General features: G+C 41.6%; 1 protein-coding gene across 5 annotated transcripts in view; it reads right to left on the reverse strand.

The window, feature by feature from the left end:
* Window positions 1-17388, reverse strand: part of GARRE1 (granule associated Rac and RHOG effector 1) — a 77126-nt gene that overhangs the window by 32417 nt on the left and 27321 nt on the right. For all 5 annotated transcript variants that reach the window (XM_072781614.1, XM_072781624.1, XM_072781651.1 and 2 more), the window contains one exon: window positions 15640-16931. In XM_072781614.1, coding sequence (XP_072637715.1) covers window positions 15640-16134 — 495 coding nt within the window. In that variant the 5' untranslated portion in view covers window positions 16135-16931. The remainder of the gene's footprint in view (window positions 1-15639; window positions 16932-17388) is intronic.

A 17388-nucleotide genomic window follows, 5' to 3' on the forward strand; every position in this document is an offset into this window, starting at 1 on the left:
CTAGAATATTTCAAAATTTGGTTTTAGTCACCACTGTTCTAGGGCCAAGCAAGGCCTGACTCAGCCCTGAATATATGCCTGTGTTGGGATGATAGAATGCCCAAATCCACTCCATCTCCCAACATGCCTTGTGATTTTCATATTAAAACACACCATGTCTCACCAAGTTCATTTTCTATTCAACCTCATTTAACAATCCGTCTTTCTCACATCCCCAGAGTGAAGAACAAATAAAACTATCACATATACCATACTGTTAAACATTTCCAGGAATTCTAGCATTTATTTCTGATCAGTTTAAAAGTCTAGAGTGAATGAAATGAAATCAATCTGGATTGGCTGCTTTTACTAGAAATTCCAAAGTCATTCAATCATTTCTTCCTCCGCAATATTTACTTTTACCTTAAACCTAACAGTTGGTTCCAAGTAGCCTCAACCTTGCTCTTTTGTTCGTATGATAATTCCAGAGTTATTACATAATGACCTAACCAATAGACCAGAATGTAATATAGAGACCTAAATGTGTCTCCAGAGAAATAGAGAATGCAGTGGACCATGCCCAGGCTATGGAAAGTGCTTTGCAAAGATTAGATTACAGTATAAAAATGCAAAAAACAAACTTACTGAAACTATGTATAGTCTGACTTAAAACCGATTACAGTGAATGTTTAAATATTTAAAAATTTTTTAAAAAGCAACTAACAAAACAACAAAAATCTCTTTGCAGTCGGTATTAACCTAGAGCAAGTTGCCATGCTATGTATAGGAGAGAGAACAAGGAAACGAAAGAAAAGCTAACACGTGCCCAAGGGTGGCTGCGCCAACACCAAATGCTAATTATTCACACAAGATTATATTCTGGCTCTGGACACGCTGCTCTCGCCTGCTGGTGAAAATATCAACAGAGACAGTTTCAGAACTACTTCATGGGCAGAGCACTCTGGTGCACAAAACCTTTAACACATCAGTAATGCATAATCACTGTAAATAAATTAGAGGGAAAAAAGATCAGCTAAATAAAAATCTACCAAATATCACTAAATAGATATAACCACTGATTACATGTTTCCTGTACAGCCTATATTTGTATGTATAAGTGGGTTTTTTGGTAACACTAGATTGTTTATATGTTCTGTCTTATAGCGTGCTTTCCAAAAGAAAATATATCAACAATTTATTATCATGCAACATAGGAAGTTTTAGTTACATTGCTATAAATCTTAACTAATCAGGATAATTATCAAATATCACTCAGGAGTCTTGGGCTGAGGTGGGGAAGCCGGTCTCTCACCTCCCCTCAGCAGCATCTGGGACAGTGGGCCCCTCTCCCCTTCCTGAAACACTTGCTTCTCTTGGCTTTCAAGACACTGCACCTGCTCCATCTCTATCTCACTCTCTGGCTGCTCCTTCAGCAGACCCCCTAGGCTCCTTCCGAGTCATTTCCTCACCTCTAAATACTGGAGTGCCGCAGGGCTCACTCGTCATTGGATTCTCCCTCTGGTTCTCTGGTTATGTTCACTTCCTTGATGTCCTGGTCCAGTTTTACAACTTTAAATACCATCTATTGACTCAACTGTTCCTAAGTTCCTATCTCCTGTCTGGCCCTCAGCCTTGAACTCCAAATTTGTATATCCAACTATCTACTTGACATTGCCCCTGGGATGTCTAATAGGCACTGCAGACCTATTTTTCCAACCTACTCTTGCCCCACTGCTCCCCATCTCAGTAAAGAGCACTACCAGTGGGCCAAGTGCTCGTGGGATAAACCCTGGAGTCATCTTTGAATCTTCTTTCTTTCTCTCATGCATGCACACACATGTCCCACAATGCTACATTTAAATGAAACTGCTAGAATATTAATCAGCCTTAAAAAGGAAGGAAACTCTGACACATGCTACAATATGAATGAGCCTTAAAGACATAATGGTAAATGAAAGGAGCCTGTTACAAAAAGACAAATATTGTACAATCCCACTTATATGAGGTACCTAGACAGAAGGTAGAATGGTGGTTTCCTGGGGTTGCGAGAAGGGTGGAATGGGAGTTATTGTTTAAAGGGAGCAGGGTTTCAGTTGGGAAGATGAAAACATTCTGGAGATGGATGAGGAAGGTTGCACAACAGTAGGAATGTACCTAATGCCTCTGAGCTGTACACTTAAAAACAAGTACAACTGCTTCCAGTCACCTCCTCTGCTAACATTCAAGCTACAATCATCTCTTACTTGGATTAATTACTATAATAACCTCTTAACTGATCTTCCTCTTCCATTCAATTAGGATTAGGTCTATCTAACCACAACAACAGCAAATGCAATGGCTTAAGCAAAAGTAATGTTTACTTCTTTCTTCTTTCTAAGGTAAAAATAAACCTAGGGTTAGGCAGTCCAGAGCTGGGATGGGGACTCCTGGGTATCACAAAGAACCCAGCTCCCATCTTTCTGCTCTGCATCCTCAAACAAGGCCCACATTCTTTAATTGTCTTATAGGTCTAAATGGCTAAATGATGGTCAGCCATTTGCCTGCGTTCTCGACAGAAGCAAACTGGAGCCATAGACTCATCCCAAATCTCTAGTTACATCTTCACAGACCAGAACTTATTCAAGTCACTCCCAGGTATAAGGAAGGCTGAAATATGGTCTCTTTTCCAGGCACAATATGCCTGAAAACATAACACAAACAAACCCAGAGTTGTGTTGCTAAGGAAGAAGGGGAGATTGGCTTTTGGGAGACGATTAATGGCATCTCCTCTCTTCCCTAGAATCTATTTTCCACACAGGAAACAGATTATTGTAAAACAGAAATCAGATTATTGCACTCCCCTGCTCAAAATCTTCCAATGGCTTTCCACTGCGATCAGAAGAAAATCCCTAGTCCTCATTCTGTCCTACAAATATCCTGTGTGATCTGGCCCCTGACTACTCTCTGAACTTTTTTCCTATCCTTATCTGAGTTCAGTCGCCCTGCTTTTTTGCTGTTCCTCAAAAATTCTGAGCACAGCTCCTGCCTCAAGCCTTCCACAAGTCAGTTCCCACTACCTCAGGGTTTCTCAACATCAACACTGTTAACATTGGGAGCCAGAGACTTCACTGTTGTAGGGGGGCTGTCCCATGCAGTGCTGCATGTTGTCCGTGTGTTGTCAGCAGCACTGCTGGTCTTTACTTGTGAGATGTGAGCAGTACTGGTTGGAACTGCAGTAACCACAACCTCTCAGATCATACTGTTTTGAATACATTTTCAAATCTTTACTGTTTTTTTTTTTTCTTTTAAACCAAAAAGAAGAGGGAAATCCCTTCCTCTTAGGGTGACTTCTGAGAGACCAAGGGCTGCAGAAGAGTGTGAATGTGGCACCAGAGGGGAGCTTTTGAATACCCACACTTCTGCTCTGCTGCAAGAATGAAATACAACCTGACAGGCTGTAAGGAAAGAAATACCAACATTCTGCCTTCTCCAAATAAATTTGAATTTATAATCAGATAAATCAAAGAGCTTTGTGCTCCTGCAAACTTATGTCCTTTCGGGATCTGGGGCCTGAGTCTGGTTACCTGATATTCCATACTTCCTACAGAAACACCATCCCATCATGGGTGTATATGTGTGGGATAGGAAGGATGGGATACTGGTCAGAAGCAGAGAAGGAGACTAAGGTCTTAAAAGATGGCAAAAATTTGTCCCCAGAATATACAGTGAGTTAGTAAAACTCCGACTCCTTTGTATGCAAGTTCAAACCTGCTCCTTGAAACCATTCTGGGCCCTTTGGGGTAACACTCAAGTTCTTCTCAATGAGTGAAACTCCTCTTACCCCATCCCTAGCATGGAAAAAAAAGGGAGATGTCATTTTTATGACAATTGAAAATACTTCTAGACATTGCCAAGTGTCCTCTGAGTGAGAGCCCATCCTGACCCACTGGTGAATGAACCACTACCCTATCTGGAGCATCCTTCCCCCTGGAATTGTATGGTTGTCGCTCTGACAGTCTTTGCTCAAATGTCCCAACCTCGGCCTTTCCTTTACCTCTCTCTGCCCCCCTCAATCTGTCTTCATTTCTCTTTGCAGCACTCCCCACTACCTGACATTCCATTTGTATGTGCTATTAAAATTTTTTTTTTTTTTGTCTACTTTCCCACCCAGGAGCTAAGCTGGATGAGAGTAGGTCTTTGTTTTGCTCTTGGTTGCATTCTCAGTGCCTGGGACACAGTAGATAATCCCTCTCATGTATTTGTTGAAAGAAGGGAAGAAAGCAGTTGCTACCCTCCACATAAAAGTGCCAAGCCAAGGGGCACCTGGCTCAGTCGGTTGAGTGTCCAACTCTTGATTTCAGCTCAGGTCATAATCTTGGGGTCCTGGGATCAAGCCTCATGTTGGGCCCTACACTCAGTGAGGAATCTGCTTGAGGATTCTCTCTCTTTTCTTCTCCCTCTGCCTCTTCCCCTGCTCATGCTCTAATACATAATTTTTATTTTTATTTTTTTTTAAGTGCCAGGCCAAGCCAGGAGCAGCATGGTGACTACAGGGCTGAGGGCAGGATATCAAAAATACAAATGACATCTGATTCTTCCCCAAAAAACTTTTCCTGCTTACTTTCCCTGGATGGCTCTTCTGCAGCCAACCCACAGACACCCACTACAAACTTTGAGATTATTTTGAGAGTGACATCACTAATAGACATAGGGGAGATCACAACTATTGTGGAGAAAGGAAGTCTAGACACTACACAAGGCTTTCCTGTGAGCAACACACTCATCCATGGATGAACAGTCAGGTATAACATTTGTTATGGCTTGGAACTGTATGCTTATTCTTTCAAACTAAGAACCTCTATTGTAATTAATGGGTATGCTGTTTAGAGACATGTGTAAAGGAATAATTTCCTTATATGTTTCAGTGTGCAGATTTATTTGCTGCCATCTGCATAGATACAGAAGACAATATTAGTTATATCTGGGACTGGCGTAGAATTGGAAAGAAGAATCACTATTTTTGGAAGAGACTTATGCTATTCAGAAATGTTCGAATTTTTTTTACCATAAGTATGCACCATGTATAAGAAAAACTAAATTAAATCAATACTCGACAGTAATATATCCAAAACATTCTCATTACAATGAGGACCAAAACAAGGATGCTCAATCTTTTTTTTTTTTTTTAAGATTTTATTTATTTATTCATGAGAGACACAGAGAGAGAGAAAGAGAGAGAGAGAGGCAGAGACACAGGCAGAGGGAGAAGCAGGCTCCCTGCAGGGAACCTGATGTGGGACTCGATCCCGGGACCCCAGGATCATGCCCCGAGCCAAAGGCAGATGCTCAACCGCTGAGCCACCCAGGCGTCTCAGGGGATGCTCACTCTTAAAGCTGATTATTTTATATATTAAAATTTATGGCTGGGGCACCTGGTTGGCTTAGTCTGTTGAGTGGTCCGTACTCGATTTCAGCTCAGGTCATGATCTCAGTCCTGAGATGGAGCCCTACCCATGCTGGGATCCCCATTCTGCGCTGAGCAGGGAGTCTTCTCTCCTTCTCCTTCTCTCTCTGCCCCTCCTCCAGCTTGCAAAAGTTTTCTTTCTCTCTCTCTCAAATAAATAAATAAATCTTAAAATAAATTATGGTCAACACAACAAGATACATAACTAGTGGAAGGGAAGAAACATGCAGATGCCATAACCACATATGCCAAAAACCCCAAGTAAACTGAAACATTAGAATCACTGAATTCAGTCACGTGCAAGGAGACATAAATCAATGGGGTTTCCATATTATAGAAAAAAACCTTTAAAATACTATTTCATTCATTAGAGCTACTGAAATATAAATTACTTAAGAATTTTGAGAATATACATGGTCATTAGGAAGCAGACTATGGAATTTTACTGATATAACAGAAGGCTTCACAGAAAAACATAATGACTAAAATCCTGAAAAACAAAACAATTTAGCACTGCTTATGTAAGGTTATAACTGTGTTTCTCATCCTCTAACTCCCTCTAGCTCTCATCTGGGTGTAGCCTCCTCTGGAGGCAGCCCCTCCAGGAGCCCCTCTACCTGCACTCAGCATGGGTGAAGCTGACTCTGTGTGCACCTCAGCCTGGGGTGGGGAGGGGGAGTGGTAGGCATATAGTCAAGCCTGGCCAATCAGTGTGTCAGCTTAACCTCTCTGATCACAGTGTCCAAGGACAGGCAAAGTGACCCAAGCCAAGCCAACCAGACTTAGTTCTGGAGTTCTATCAGAACCTCAGGGAAAGCACAGGTACTTCTTCTGAGTTGCTGGGGGCTCAGGCATGGAGAGTCTGCCTAGAAACAAGGGAACATTCCTGAAGGCAGAGAGAAGAGACAAAGCTGAGTCTTTTGGGTACAGTTTGAGCCCCTGAATCCAGCTATGCCCAAAGAGCTTATTTTCTTCAGCTTCCTAGGTCAATACATTGTTTGGCTGAGAGGCCATTCAGTGCTACAGTCAAGAGTCTGCACTCCAGAGTCAGAATGAGTCTAAAGCCTGGTTCTAAAATCTAGATCTGCCAAGGAGACTTTGGATAAGTGGCTTAACCTCTCCACAACTCAGTCTCCTCATCCACAAAATAGAAATATAAACAATACCAACTCATAAGGTTATTAACAGTGTTCAGTGAGGTAATGTGCAGAGTCTCAGAACAGAGCCCGGCATGTGTAACTATTAGTGACTTTTTTTTTTTTTTATTAGTGACTTTTTGCTTTTATTGTCATTCAACTATTTTGAGTTTGGTTTCCATCACTTGTAGCCATAATTTTTAAAAAACAAATCCAATCATATCAGCTTCTTGTTCAACCTCCTCCCTTAGAAAAGTCCCATTTCATTCTGTATAAAACCTAAATTCTTACCAGGGCCTACCTGGCTCCCTGCCCTAACCGCTTCCAGGCTGGGTAGGAAGTTCTGGGGTGAGGGGGTCTTGTCAGACTGAGTGGAGCAGGAGAACACTGAAGCAACCGACAGTCAGGCTTGAGGCTATTTTCCACCTGCATCCCCCCCGCCCACAGCATCACACCTCATGTCCCAGTCTACACATTTGTGTGTCTCGCCCACAAGTCGCAGAGCACTTTGGACTATCCTCACTCATCTCTGCCATCTTGCAGCTAGCTCCTGTGTATTTTTTCCAGGAGGGTGGGCGGCAGCAGCGAGGGTCCTGGAATGAGCAAGGACTCACGGGGTTCTTTCACATCAGGCTATTTCTACTTTCCTGGCTCTGGACACATCAGCATTAGCTCGAAGGCCAGGAAACGCAGTCTCATGGAGGAACAGATACAGCAAACAAGCCCCTCTGCAGGAAGACCACCCTGGCCAGAGGTGCGGAGGGGCAGAGGACACATACCCTGTCTATGCTGGTCTCAGAGGACTGTAGGTGAATGTCATCTTACACACACTTAGAATCCTGATTTATAAAGATGAAGGAGGCTGCTCAAACAGACTGCTCTCCAATCCTGTGAGATCTCACAAGCTGACCACTAGTAACCATAAACACTTAGAATAAAGAATAAAGAATAATTCAGGAAAGCTAGTTCTATGTAAAATTATACTCCACGAACTCTTTTGTAATTCTCCCACCAAACCTTATATTTCCCTTACGTTCACTCAACCTTTTCAGCAACTGTGACATTTTTAATCTTCTCCTCCTAAATCTTCTCCTAAACATTGCCATTTTAGTCACCAAAATTAGGAGTACACCTTGACTCCTACCCGCTGTAGGGGTCCTGCCTGGGGTGGGAGGGTCCTCTATTCTCATTTTCTTCCTTGATTCACTTTTATTTTCTTCATTTTTCTGAAGAGTACCTGCATTTATTTCATCACTGCAACTTACTCAATAATACTCCTTGCAAAATTATGATTTATAGCAAGAAATATATATGTTGGTCTTCTTCCAAGGTTCCTGGCACATAGCTCCTAAAACCCTTGGAATTTTCTCTGATAAGAGAGATAAAGTGTTTTGTTATTCACACCAAGCCTCTCTAAACCATACCTGAGTTTATGTTACATTCTTTTATATTCAGTATGTAAAATGTTTTTCAGAGTTCTGTGAGCTGCTCTAGCAAATTAATTGAACCCAGGTGGGGGTCATGAGAACCTCTACTTTACAGCAGGGGTAACAACACCTAGCACTTGTGATTGGAGTCTGAAGGGAGGAGGACATTCCTGTAGGACTGAGCCATTAAACTGTGGGGTCTGATGCTAACTTCAGGAAAATAGTGTTAAAACTGATCCAGAACTACCTGGCATTTGGTGATCAGAAGTGCCAGAAGTGGACTATTCCATGAGTGGACCAAAAACAGAAGAGTCTTCCTAAACACTCCCCTTTCTGTTACAAGACCACTTCATATGCACAAATCCTCCACGGAATGAAATCATTTATGGAGTATTCCTGATACACTACTCCTAATGTAAGTTTCTCTCTCCCTTTAACTTGGAAAATGTCCAAACAAACACAAAAGGAGATTGTAACAAATCCTTATATACTCATAAAAAAGCTCCAATAATCACCAACATTTTGCCATGTTTTTTTCACCCTTCTCTTCAACATCACCTTTTTTTTTTTTTTTTTTTTTTTGCTGGAATGTTTTGAAGAAAATCTCAATCAACCAAAGACCCAGTTATATAATTTGCTCTAATACATCCCATATTTTATGTAGACCGGAAATTCATTCAAGAAGATTGATGAGATTATTTCAGGTCCCTTCCCACTCTGGGGATGGAGAAGGGCAAGCATATACTATGGGGGTACTGTGTGGTTCTTAGGATTCATGATCAAATAACTGGTTGTCTCATTTTCAGTGATGTTGAGGTAGACCAATGGATTTGGGTGGGAAAAGCCTGATCTTTCCCTTATGAAGTTCTCTGATGACCTTTTACCAACTGGTTTTATCCTCCATTGTTGACCACTTGCCTGAGTCAGTTAATTCATTATGTGTGCAAGATAGTGACTTTCCTAATTATATCATCCATTCTACATACAAGAATACTGAGATTCTTCTAAATAGAAGAAACATCCCCCATCTATTATGGCTATTTGGTTACCCTGAAAAATAGCTGTACTGGAAAAGCGAGAAATTTGCTTAATTCCTTATTTTTCTTTTAATTAGCAATTTTCAGAATAATGAGTTGGTTGCACAGTGTGTCTTGGCCAATCAAAATCAAAGGATCCAGTGCCTCTGGAGTGGCAGATGCCCTCTGGCCCTGGTGGCTTCCACCCACATAGAATGGGCTTGGCACACAGTAAATCTTGTTGTTCCACAATGAAGTTTACAAAATCACTCAAATTCCAACTGCTTAAACTAATTATAGGTTCTTCTAAAGGCTAAAATCTGAAGACATTTAGATAATAGAAGAGGCACCTCAATAAAAGAATAAGCCAAAAAGAGTGGCTAGAAATTAGCAACCGCCTAGAAACTAGAACTATATAAGCTTTTTATGAAGTGAGCTTCAGTTTCCACAGCAATGCGGATTTTCATTTGGCACATTCAGTTATGAAACATTTACTCCACAGTCTATTATGGAAGATCTACTAGTCAAAACAGAAAGAAAAGAAAGAAGTAACATTGAATTTTACCTTTAGGCAAAACAAAACAAAACAAACCAACAGGCAATTTTTATTCCTTTCAGGTTAATGAAAATCATATTTTGAAACCAGTCCCTAATATTTTCCATTACTGTTACTCTACAATATTTTTGGCATATATCTACCCAAAATAAATGTTAATATACCTGAATTAAGGTTCTTAAGCATCAGTCAGCTCACAAATGAATTATTTCAGATACATGGGCAATAACACAGTACACGAAAGACATTTATCAATGCATCAAACTGAAAGCCAAAGTTCAATTACATAAAGATTTGATTTAAAGTATGCCTGCCCCTTTACAAGGTGGTGATACCTGGAAAGCCAATAAAATTGCCAGAAGACATAAAATATAGTCCCCTTAAAGAACTATAACTCCTGGGATCCGTACAGCTGCCCTGGGCTTCTGGAATGCACAGCACCTGCCCAGAGGGCCACACCCTCCCAACACTGAGGCCCCACTGTGAAACCAGAGCCCTGGAGCAGTCAAGGGGTGAAGGAAGCCAGGGAAGTGACAACACTGCTCACTCACTGCACAAGGATCCTGTCCTGCTGCCCTCCCTCTACCTTCCCTTCAAAAGCTGACCTCATGACCTTTCTGACCTCATGCCCAGTTCTCTCTCTTTTGCTGTTTCAGCCACAATAGGTCCTCACCACTCTCCAAACACTCAGGTTCCTCCTGCCTCAGAAACTTTGCAGTAGCTGTTGCCTCTGCCCAGAATCCTCTGTTTCTAGTTATCAACAGGGCTTATCCCTTCACTTCCTTCAAGTCTTTATTCAAAAAAAGAAACAAGGAGCCCCAGATAGATTCTGACCCACCTCAGCAAACCAAGACTTAATACTTAGCCTGACTGCAATTTCAGCCTCTCCCAGAAATGATACCTATAACCTGTCAATCTGGAATCATCTGATTAGGTGATTACCTAGTGAGGTAATCCACCTGAGGGACCCCTTCCTAGAGGAAGGTGGCCTTGCCCGAGCCAATCCACTATGTTTGAAACTTTCTTTCCTGACTCCCTTCTGCCTATAAAAGCCTTTTATTCTGTATAGCTCTTTGGAGCTCCTTTCTATCTGCTAGATGAGATGCTGCCAGACTCATGAATAGCTGAATAAAGCCAATAAAATCTTTAAAATATACTCAGTTGAATTTTGCTTTCTAACAACTCAAATGTCACCTTAGTGATGCCTTTTCTAACCCTCTTATCTAAGATTGCAGTCCTCTTTTATCTACCTGAAAGGAGGAATTTCTATCTTGTTCACTACTGTATCCTTTGCACCTGGAACAGTACCTGGTACAAATAAAGTGTACAATAAATATCTGTGGAACAAAGGCATGAATCACAAGTCAATTTGATTCTCTTACATTTGTGCTGAAAAAGAATTTAAGACAAGTGACAGATCCTTGTAAAAAGAGGTGGACATTTATAAGTTTCTAATAAATAGAAAACCATTTTACAGGACTATTTATACTGCTTTATTATTTTTTTTCTAAAGATTTTATTTATTTATTCATGAGAGATCAGAAAGAGAGAGAAAGAGGCAGAGGCACAGGCAGAGGGAGAAGCAGGCCCCATGCAGGGAGCCTGATGTGGGACTCGATCCTGGGTCTCCAGGATCATGCCCTGGGCTGAAGGAGGCAATAAACAGCTGAGCCACCTGGGCGGCCCTCTATACTGCTTTCCTATGAACTACATGGTTTAATTGTAAAGGATAACAGATTTCTACAAACAAAGAGTATTGAGGTAGATAAAATCAAAGAGAAATTAACCACTCATTTTAGCTAGCCTGGCACTTTACAGGAATACTGGAATTAACACAATCTGAAGAATCACCAGTGGAGATGCTCACAGATTCAAAGAGAAAAGACAGATAGCAGGTCTCTACCGACACCCCTGAGATCAAGAATCATGCTCTTCCAACTGAGACAACCAGGCACCCTGGTAATTCCACTTTATAGATGGGCAAAATGGGGCTTAGAGATATTGGGAGATTTTTCTTTTTTTTTTTTTCTTTTTGATATTGGAAGATTTGCTCAAGGCTGTGCGGACAGTAAGCAGCAGTCATTTTCTAAGTCTAGGTCTTCTGACTCCATGTCCCATAACAGTGTCACAGGCTCCCGTTACCTAATGAAACACCATGGTCACAGCTCACCTCTCTGACAGTGAGTTTTTAACAGTGAGACTGTGAGGGCTGAAGCACCAGGGTAAGGGGCAAGTCACTGACCAGTACAGATGGGATAGGACCCATGTACACCCTGCTTGCCCCAGAGCACAAAGTAAATGGAGTTCTAGACATAGGCACCAGGATCAATGAGCATATCCCAAACCTGACAGTAAGTAAGGGAACATGAGAGGCATCTCTGAGAACCCTTTAGGGAGAAGACAGTGGGATTGGTGCTTTCTCTTAGGTTTAAAATGGCCAAGCATTTGAGGGACGCCTGGGAGACTCAGTCGGTTAAGTGGCTGTCCTAGGCTCAGGTCATGATCCCAGAGTCCTGGGATCCTTGCTCGACTGGGAGTCTGTTTCTCCTTCCACCCCCACCCTCACCCCTCCCCTCTACTCATGCTCTCTTTTCTCTTTCTCTTAAATAAATAAAATTTTTAAAAAGTGGGGGGTGGTCAAGCATTTGAACACTGAGTTCAGAGTTTTCCTCCCTCACAGTCCGGGACTAAGCTTCTCAGCAGAGGTCCACAGCTAGCTCGTCAAGTTCAGCATTGTTAGGCCTCAAGGATGAATGTTAGAGTCTCTCCCGGCCTTTCTGGTAAAACCCTAAAAACACTAACAGGAAAAAACCCAAATGCCCAGCCATTCCATCTGAATTGGTGAACATTCTGAGCATGACATCCTTAATGGCCTATGGCAGTACATAAGTTCTAGAAACCACAAATACTGCTCTGTGGAAAAGGCAAAATGTTAAAAGTCTGTAGGCCTGCACTTGGCAACTACATTTTAGGATTTACTCATAAGTCAGCTGTTTGAAACTTAGAATACACCCATACATTCTAAAACCCATCAATAGCACTTTCGAGTCTAGCCTCCAAAGCCTGTTTAGCCTAGTATGTACAAAAACATGGTAGTATTCCAGCTATCCCAATTGCATTTCAATGGGGAAAGCCAAGTCAAAATTCCAAACCACAACAATTAGAAATATTTCTCCTTCTCAGTTCAAGTGGTTCATGCTGGCCTCAAGGAAGCAGAAGGGCCAAGAGAGGTACAGCTTCAGCCCAGTGGCCTCCTAAACCCCTAGTCCTCAGGGTGGGTTCATCCTGCTCTAGTGGTTCTGATGTGGGGGCAAGGGCACTGGCCATGCGTGTCTAGCTCTGGCTCCTCCAGCACCTGGAAGCACAGCCTGAAAAAGGGTTCGATGATGTTCAGGTTAAAATAGAAGCATTTGGGGGCACATGGTGGCTCCATGGTCGAGCATCTGCCTTCAGCGCAGGTTGTGACCCCGGGGTCCTGGGATGGAGTCCCGCATCGGGCTTCCTGCAGGGAGTTTGCTTCTCCCTCTGCCTGTGTTTCTGCCTCTCTCTCTGTCTCTCATGAAAAAATAAATAAAATCTTTTTAAAAATAAATAAAAGCGTTTGGCCTTAGTTTTTTTTTTTTCTTTTTCTTTTTAAGATTCTATTTATTTATTCATATAAATAAATATCCCGTTTATTTTCAAACAAACATCCCGTTCTGTTTCACTCTTTGAATTTCTTTTGAAAAGCATATATTCCCAAAAAATGCTTTATGTATGCTTTACACATGTTACTCAAAAAAATACTTTAAACTATCAGAAGCCATTTTAAAAACACTTCAAAATGGTAATTTCCCTGAATATAAGATGTAATCATAGAAATAATCAGAAATGTAAAATATACCTGGGACAGATTCAAAATAGAATAACCCTTGGGAGGCCTGGTGGCTCAGTGGTTGAGCATCTGCCTTCAGTTCAGGGTGTGATCCCAGGGTCCTGGGATCGAGTCCCACATTGGGCTCCCTGCATGGAGCCTGTTTCTCCCTCTGCCTGTGTCTCTGCCTCTCTCTCTGTGTGTCTCTCATGAATAAATAAAAAAATACAATCTTAAAAAATATATATAGAGAATGACCCAAGGAGACCATTATACATTTATATCAGCAGACTCAACAAACTACAGTCAATGGGCCAAATCCAGTTCAACAGATAGGTCTGCAAGTTAAGACTGGTTTTTACATTTTTAAAGGGTTATTTAAAAAAAAAGATGATGTGACAGAGACCACACGTGGTCCATGATTCCTAGAATTTACTATTTGTTCTGTACAAAAAATAAAATTGATGACCCCCAATTTATACCAATAATACTGTCTTTTCAAGTACAGTTCTCTCTCTCTCTCTCTCTCTCTCTCTCTCTCTCTCTCTTTTTGGTTTAACAGGCTCCATGTCCAACACGGGGCCTCAACTCATGACCTTGGATTGAGAGTTACATGCTCTACTGACTGAGCCAGCCAGATGTCCCTCAAATATAGTTCTAAACTCTTTTGGAAATGTCTAAAAATCACTTTTAAACACAATAAAAATTAGTCATATCCCTTAATAGCCTACCCTTTTTTCAAAATCCACACAAGTATAAATTAGCTTGGTTAGCTACCCCAACCTTCAGGGTTGGCTTGAAGATATGATTTCCCAACATCAAATTCAGCCCCAGGGTGAAAGGGACATTCTCTCTCCTAGCATCCAGGAACCTAATCTCTGATGTGCTACTAAAATATAAAGGACTTGAGACATCAAACTCAGAAGAACTCTCCAAGCAGATAACAATAATTTTTAAAATTTAGCAGTTGTAATAATTAGTGACACTAATCTGGTAGGAGATCAGTTGAATAAATGATTTCCTAAATGAAGGAAGGAAAAAAGTCACCTTTATTCTGAAGGAAATTTGTATTCTTTTTTTTTTTTTTAAGTTTATTTATTTATTTATTTATTTATTTATTTATTTATTTGAGAGACAAAGTACAAGCAGAGGAAGAGGTAGAGGGAGAAGCTTATTAGCAGGGAGCTTGATGTGGGCCTTGATTGCAGGACCCCAGGATCACGACCTAAGCCAAAGGCAGATGCTCAACTGGCTGAGCCACCCAGGTGCCCCCAAAATTTGTATTCTAATCTTACATTCTAATCTAGAACCCTGAAAGAGGGAGGACATTTCATTTTGATTATCAAAGCTCCTAAGAAATGTTTAACCATAAGAATCAAACACACATCCAAATGTAAACAACTACGAATGTAGAACTGGAAAAATGATTTATCCTGTAAACATGTGTGAACTTCCTACATTAAACCAATGGTTCTATATAATGACAATTCACAAATATTTAGAAATTTAGAGGGGATCCCTGGGTGGCGCAGCGGTTTGGCGCCTGCCTTTGGCCCAGGGCGCGATCCTGGAGACCCGGGATCGAATCCCACGTCGGGCTCCCGGTGCATGGAGCCTGCTTCTCCCTCTGCCTATGTCTCTGCCTCTCTCTCTCTCTCTGTGACTATCATAAATAAATAAAAATTTAAAAAAAATTAAATTTAGAAATTTAGAAATTTCAGCCCCGACTAGGTACTTTTAACAGGATGTTATTTGGAAATTAAGTTTCTTTTTTTTTTTTTTTTTTTTTTTTAAATTTTTTTTATTTATTTATGATAGTCACACAGAGAGAGAGAGAGGCAGAGACATAGGCAGAGGGAGAAGCAGGCTCCATGCACCGGGAGACTGACGTGGGACTCGATCCCGGGTCTCCAGGATCGCGCCCTGGGCCAAAGGCAGGCGCTAAACCACTGCGCCACCCAGGGATCCCTGGAAATTAAGTTTCAACTTCAAAATTTAAAGAACATAAAATACAGGCTGATTTGTTTGTTTCACAGTCTATTAACCTACTTAATTGGAAATGAAAGCAATTCAGAACCTGGCATGTGCAAATTTTTTTACAAGGACAAGGTATCAACAGAAAGAAGATGACGATCACCATTGTGATAATTTGGGAAACACTAATGGGACATTCTCACTTACCCCTGGAACACATTTTCCCACCCAAGTACGACACAGAAGATACTCTACCTCAATGTCCTGGAGGCTGAATTCCTTCTGATCTGTAAAGTTTGCGGCCCCAGCACTAAGTTCCATCAGCATCTTGGCGATCTCGGGCTTTATGGCGGAAGTCAGCCGACTAGCTGCTTCCATGACATGCTCCTGTACATCTTTAAGCTGCATGGCGGCCTTGGAGTAGTGAGAGTTCCTGAACACAGTGCTGAAGAGATCTGTGAGGAAGGTACTGGCACGGCAGAAGACGTTGAGGGCATCCAGGTACTTGGAGATGCCCTGCTGGATGTCAGCGATGGGAGTGGAGTGGGGCATGGCATGGTGGCAGCTGCCTGCAGCAGTCAGGCTGCCCAGAGGGGCAGCGGTGGCCGTCGACGCCAGGGGAGCACTCAGTGCTCGGCCCAGCTCAGGCATCGGGTACTGCTGGTGCTGCTGCACTTTCTGCTTGGACCCGCCAAGCAGGAAGCGCCGCTTGTAGTCCATTTTACTGTCCTGGGCACTGCAGCAATACATGCGGGAGGGAGAACTGTCCCAGTGACTGAGCAGAGGGCAGGGTTCTGATTCCTTTTTTTTTCCCCCAAGCTGTAGCTAGGTATAAAAATAGCGGAGTTCTGCAAATCTAAGTTTTGAAAAAGGCATTTCCAGGAGGCAGGTGACCATGTGATCCAACGTAGATGTGAGAACAAGTATGTATAATTAGTATTTTCAGTGTAGACAGGACTGCTGACAAAAAATACAAGTGTGTCCAAAATGCTGTATAAGAACTGTTAGCATTCCACTCTCTTAATAAAAAGATATGCTTGCCGAGAAAAATGTTTACCTATAATTGCTTTGCAAGAATATTTTGATACTTGTATTTACAATGGCAGAAAAATAACTTAACTTTAAAAAATGTAATATAATGTAATATAATGTATCTTCAATATACCAGAAAAATTAGAACCCAAAAACCCACAAGCTGATCAACAGCAATTTAAAAAGCAGTACAGTTACTTCACACTAAGTCCTTAGGAAGGAAGAGCAAACCGCTTCAGAATTTTGACAGAGCCCGCCTGCCAAATCCATTCACCTGCAAAGCTTCTTCTCAATGGGAAAAATTTCCAAATTTCCTTTAATATTTTCTGAAAACAAGTGTTTTTTTTAAAAATGGCATTTGTTATTACAAGTCTTCTCCTCCTTCCCTTCTGTTTGCTGAGGTAGCAGTTTCCTTGTAACAGTAATAAGAGGTGCTTCCAGACTGGGTTGGCCCTCAATTGTAAAGTCTGAAGCAAGAATGCACAGATGTATTTGTAAGGCCTCTAAGTCATTTCCTGTGAGGGGGAAAATAAGATAAAGTTAGGAAAGTTACAGGACGATGAGTAATTCCGAAACATTAACTCCTGAAATGCTACAATACATAAAGGTGGGTTTAAGTGAATAGGAAATCATATATAACCTTACCAAAGCAGGTGCGACACTGAGAGTTCAACTACAACATGACGACTACTAGAAAATTCCTCATGTTGTACAAATAGTACAATAGGGCAAATAGTTTGATTCCACACCAACCACTCCACAGCTGAGGTTAATGGGGCCTGGACTTGTGTTTGTGTTTGACATACCCTTGATTCTTCCTCAAAGAGTTCATAAATCTGCAAGAGGATCAGGAGAGTACCCAGATCATGGGGAGGGGTGTCAACAACTACAGCACTCCCAAAACTTTAAGGGAGACTGGAAAAGAGAGGGAGAAATCAGGAAGGCGATAATAAAGGAAATGTTCCTTTGACC

This window comes from Canis lupus, chromosome 1 (genome assembly GCF_048164855.1).
Source record: "Canis lupus baileyi chromosome 1, mCanLup2.hap1, whole genome shotgun sequence".
NCBI lineage: Eukaryota > Metazoa > Chordata > Mammalia > Carnivora > Canidae > Canis > Canis lupus.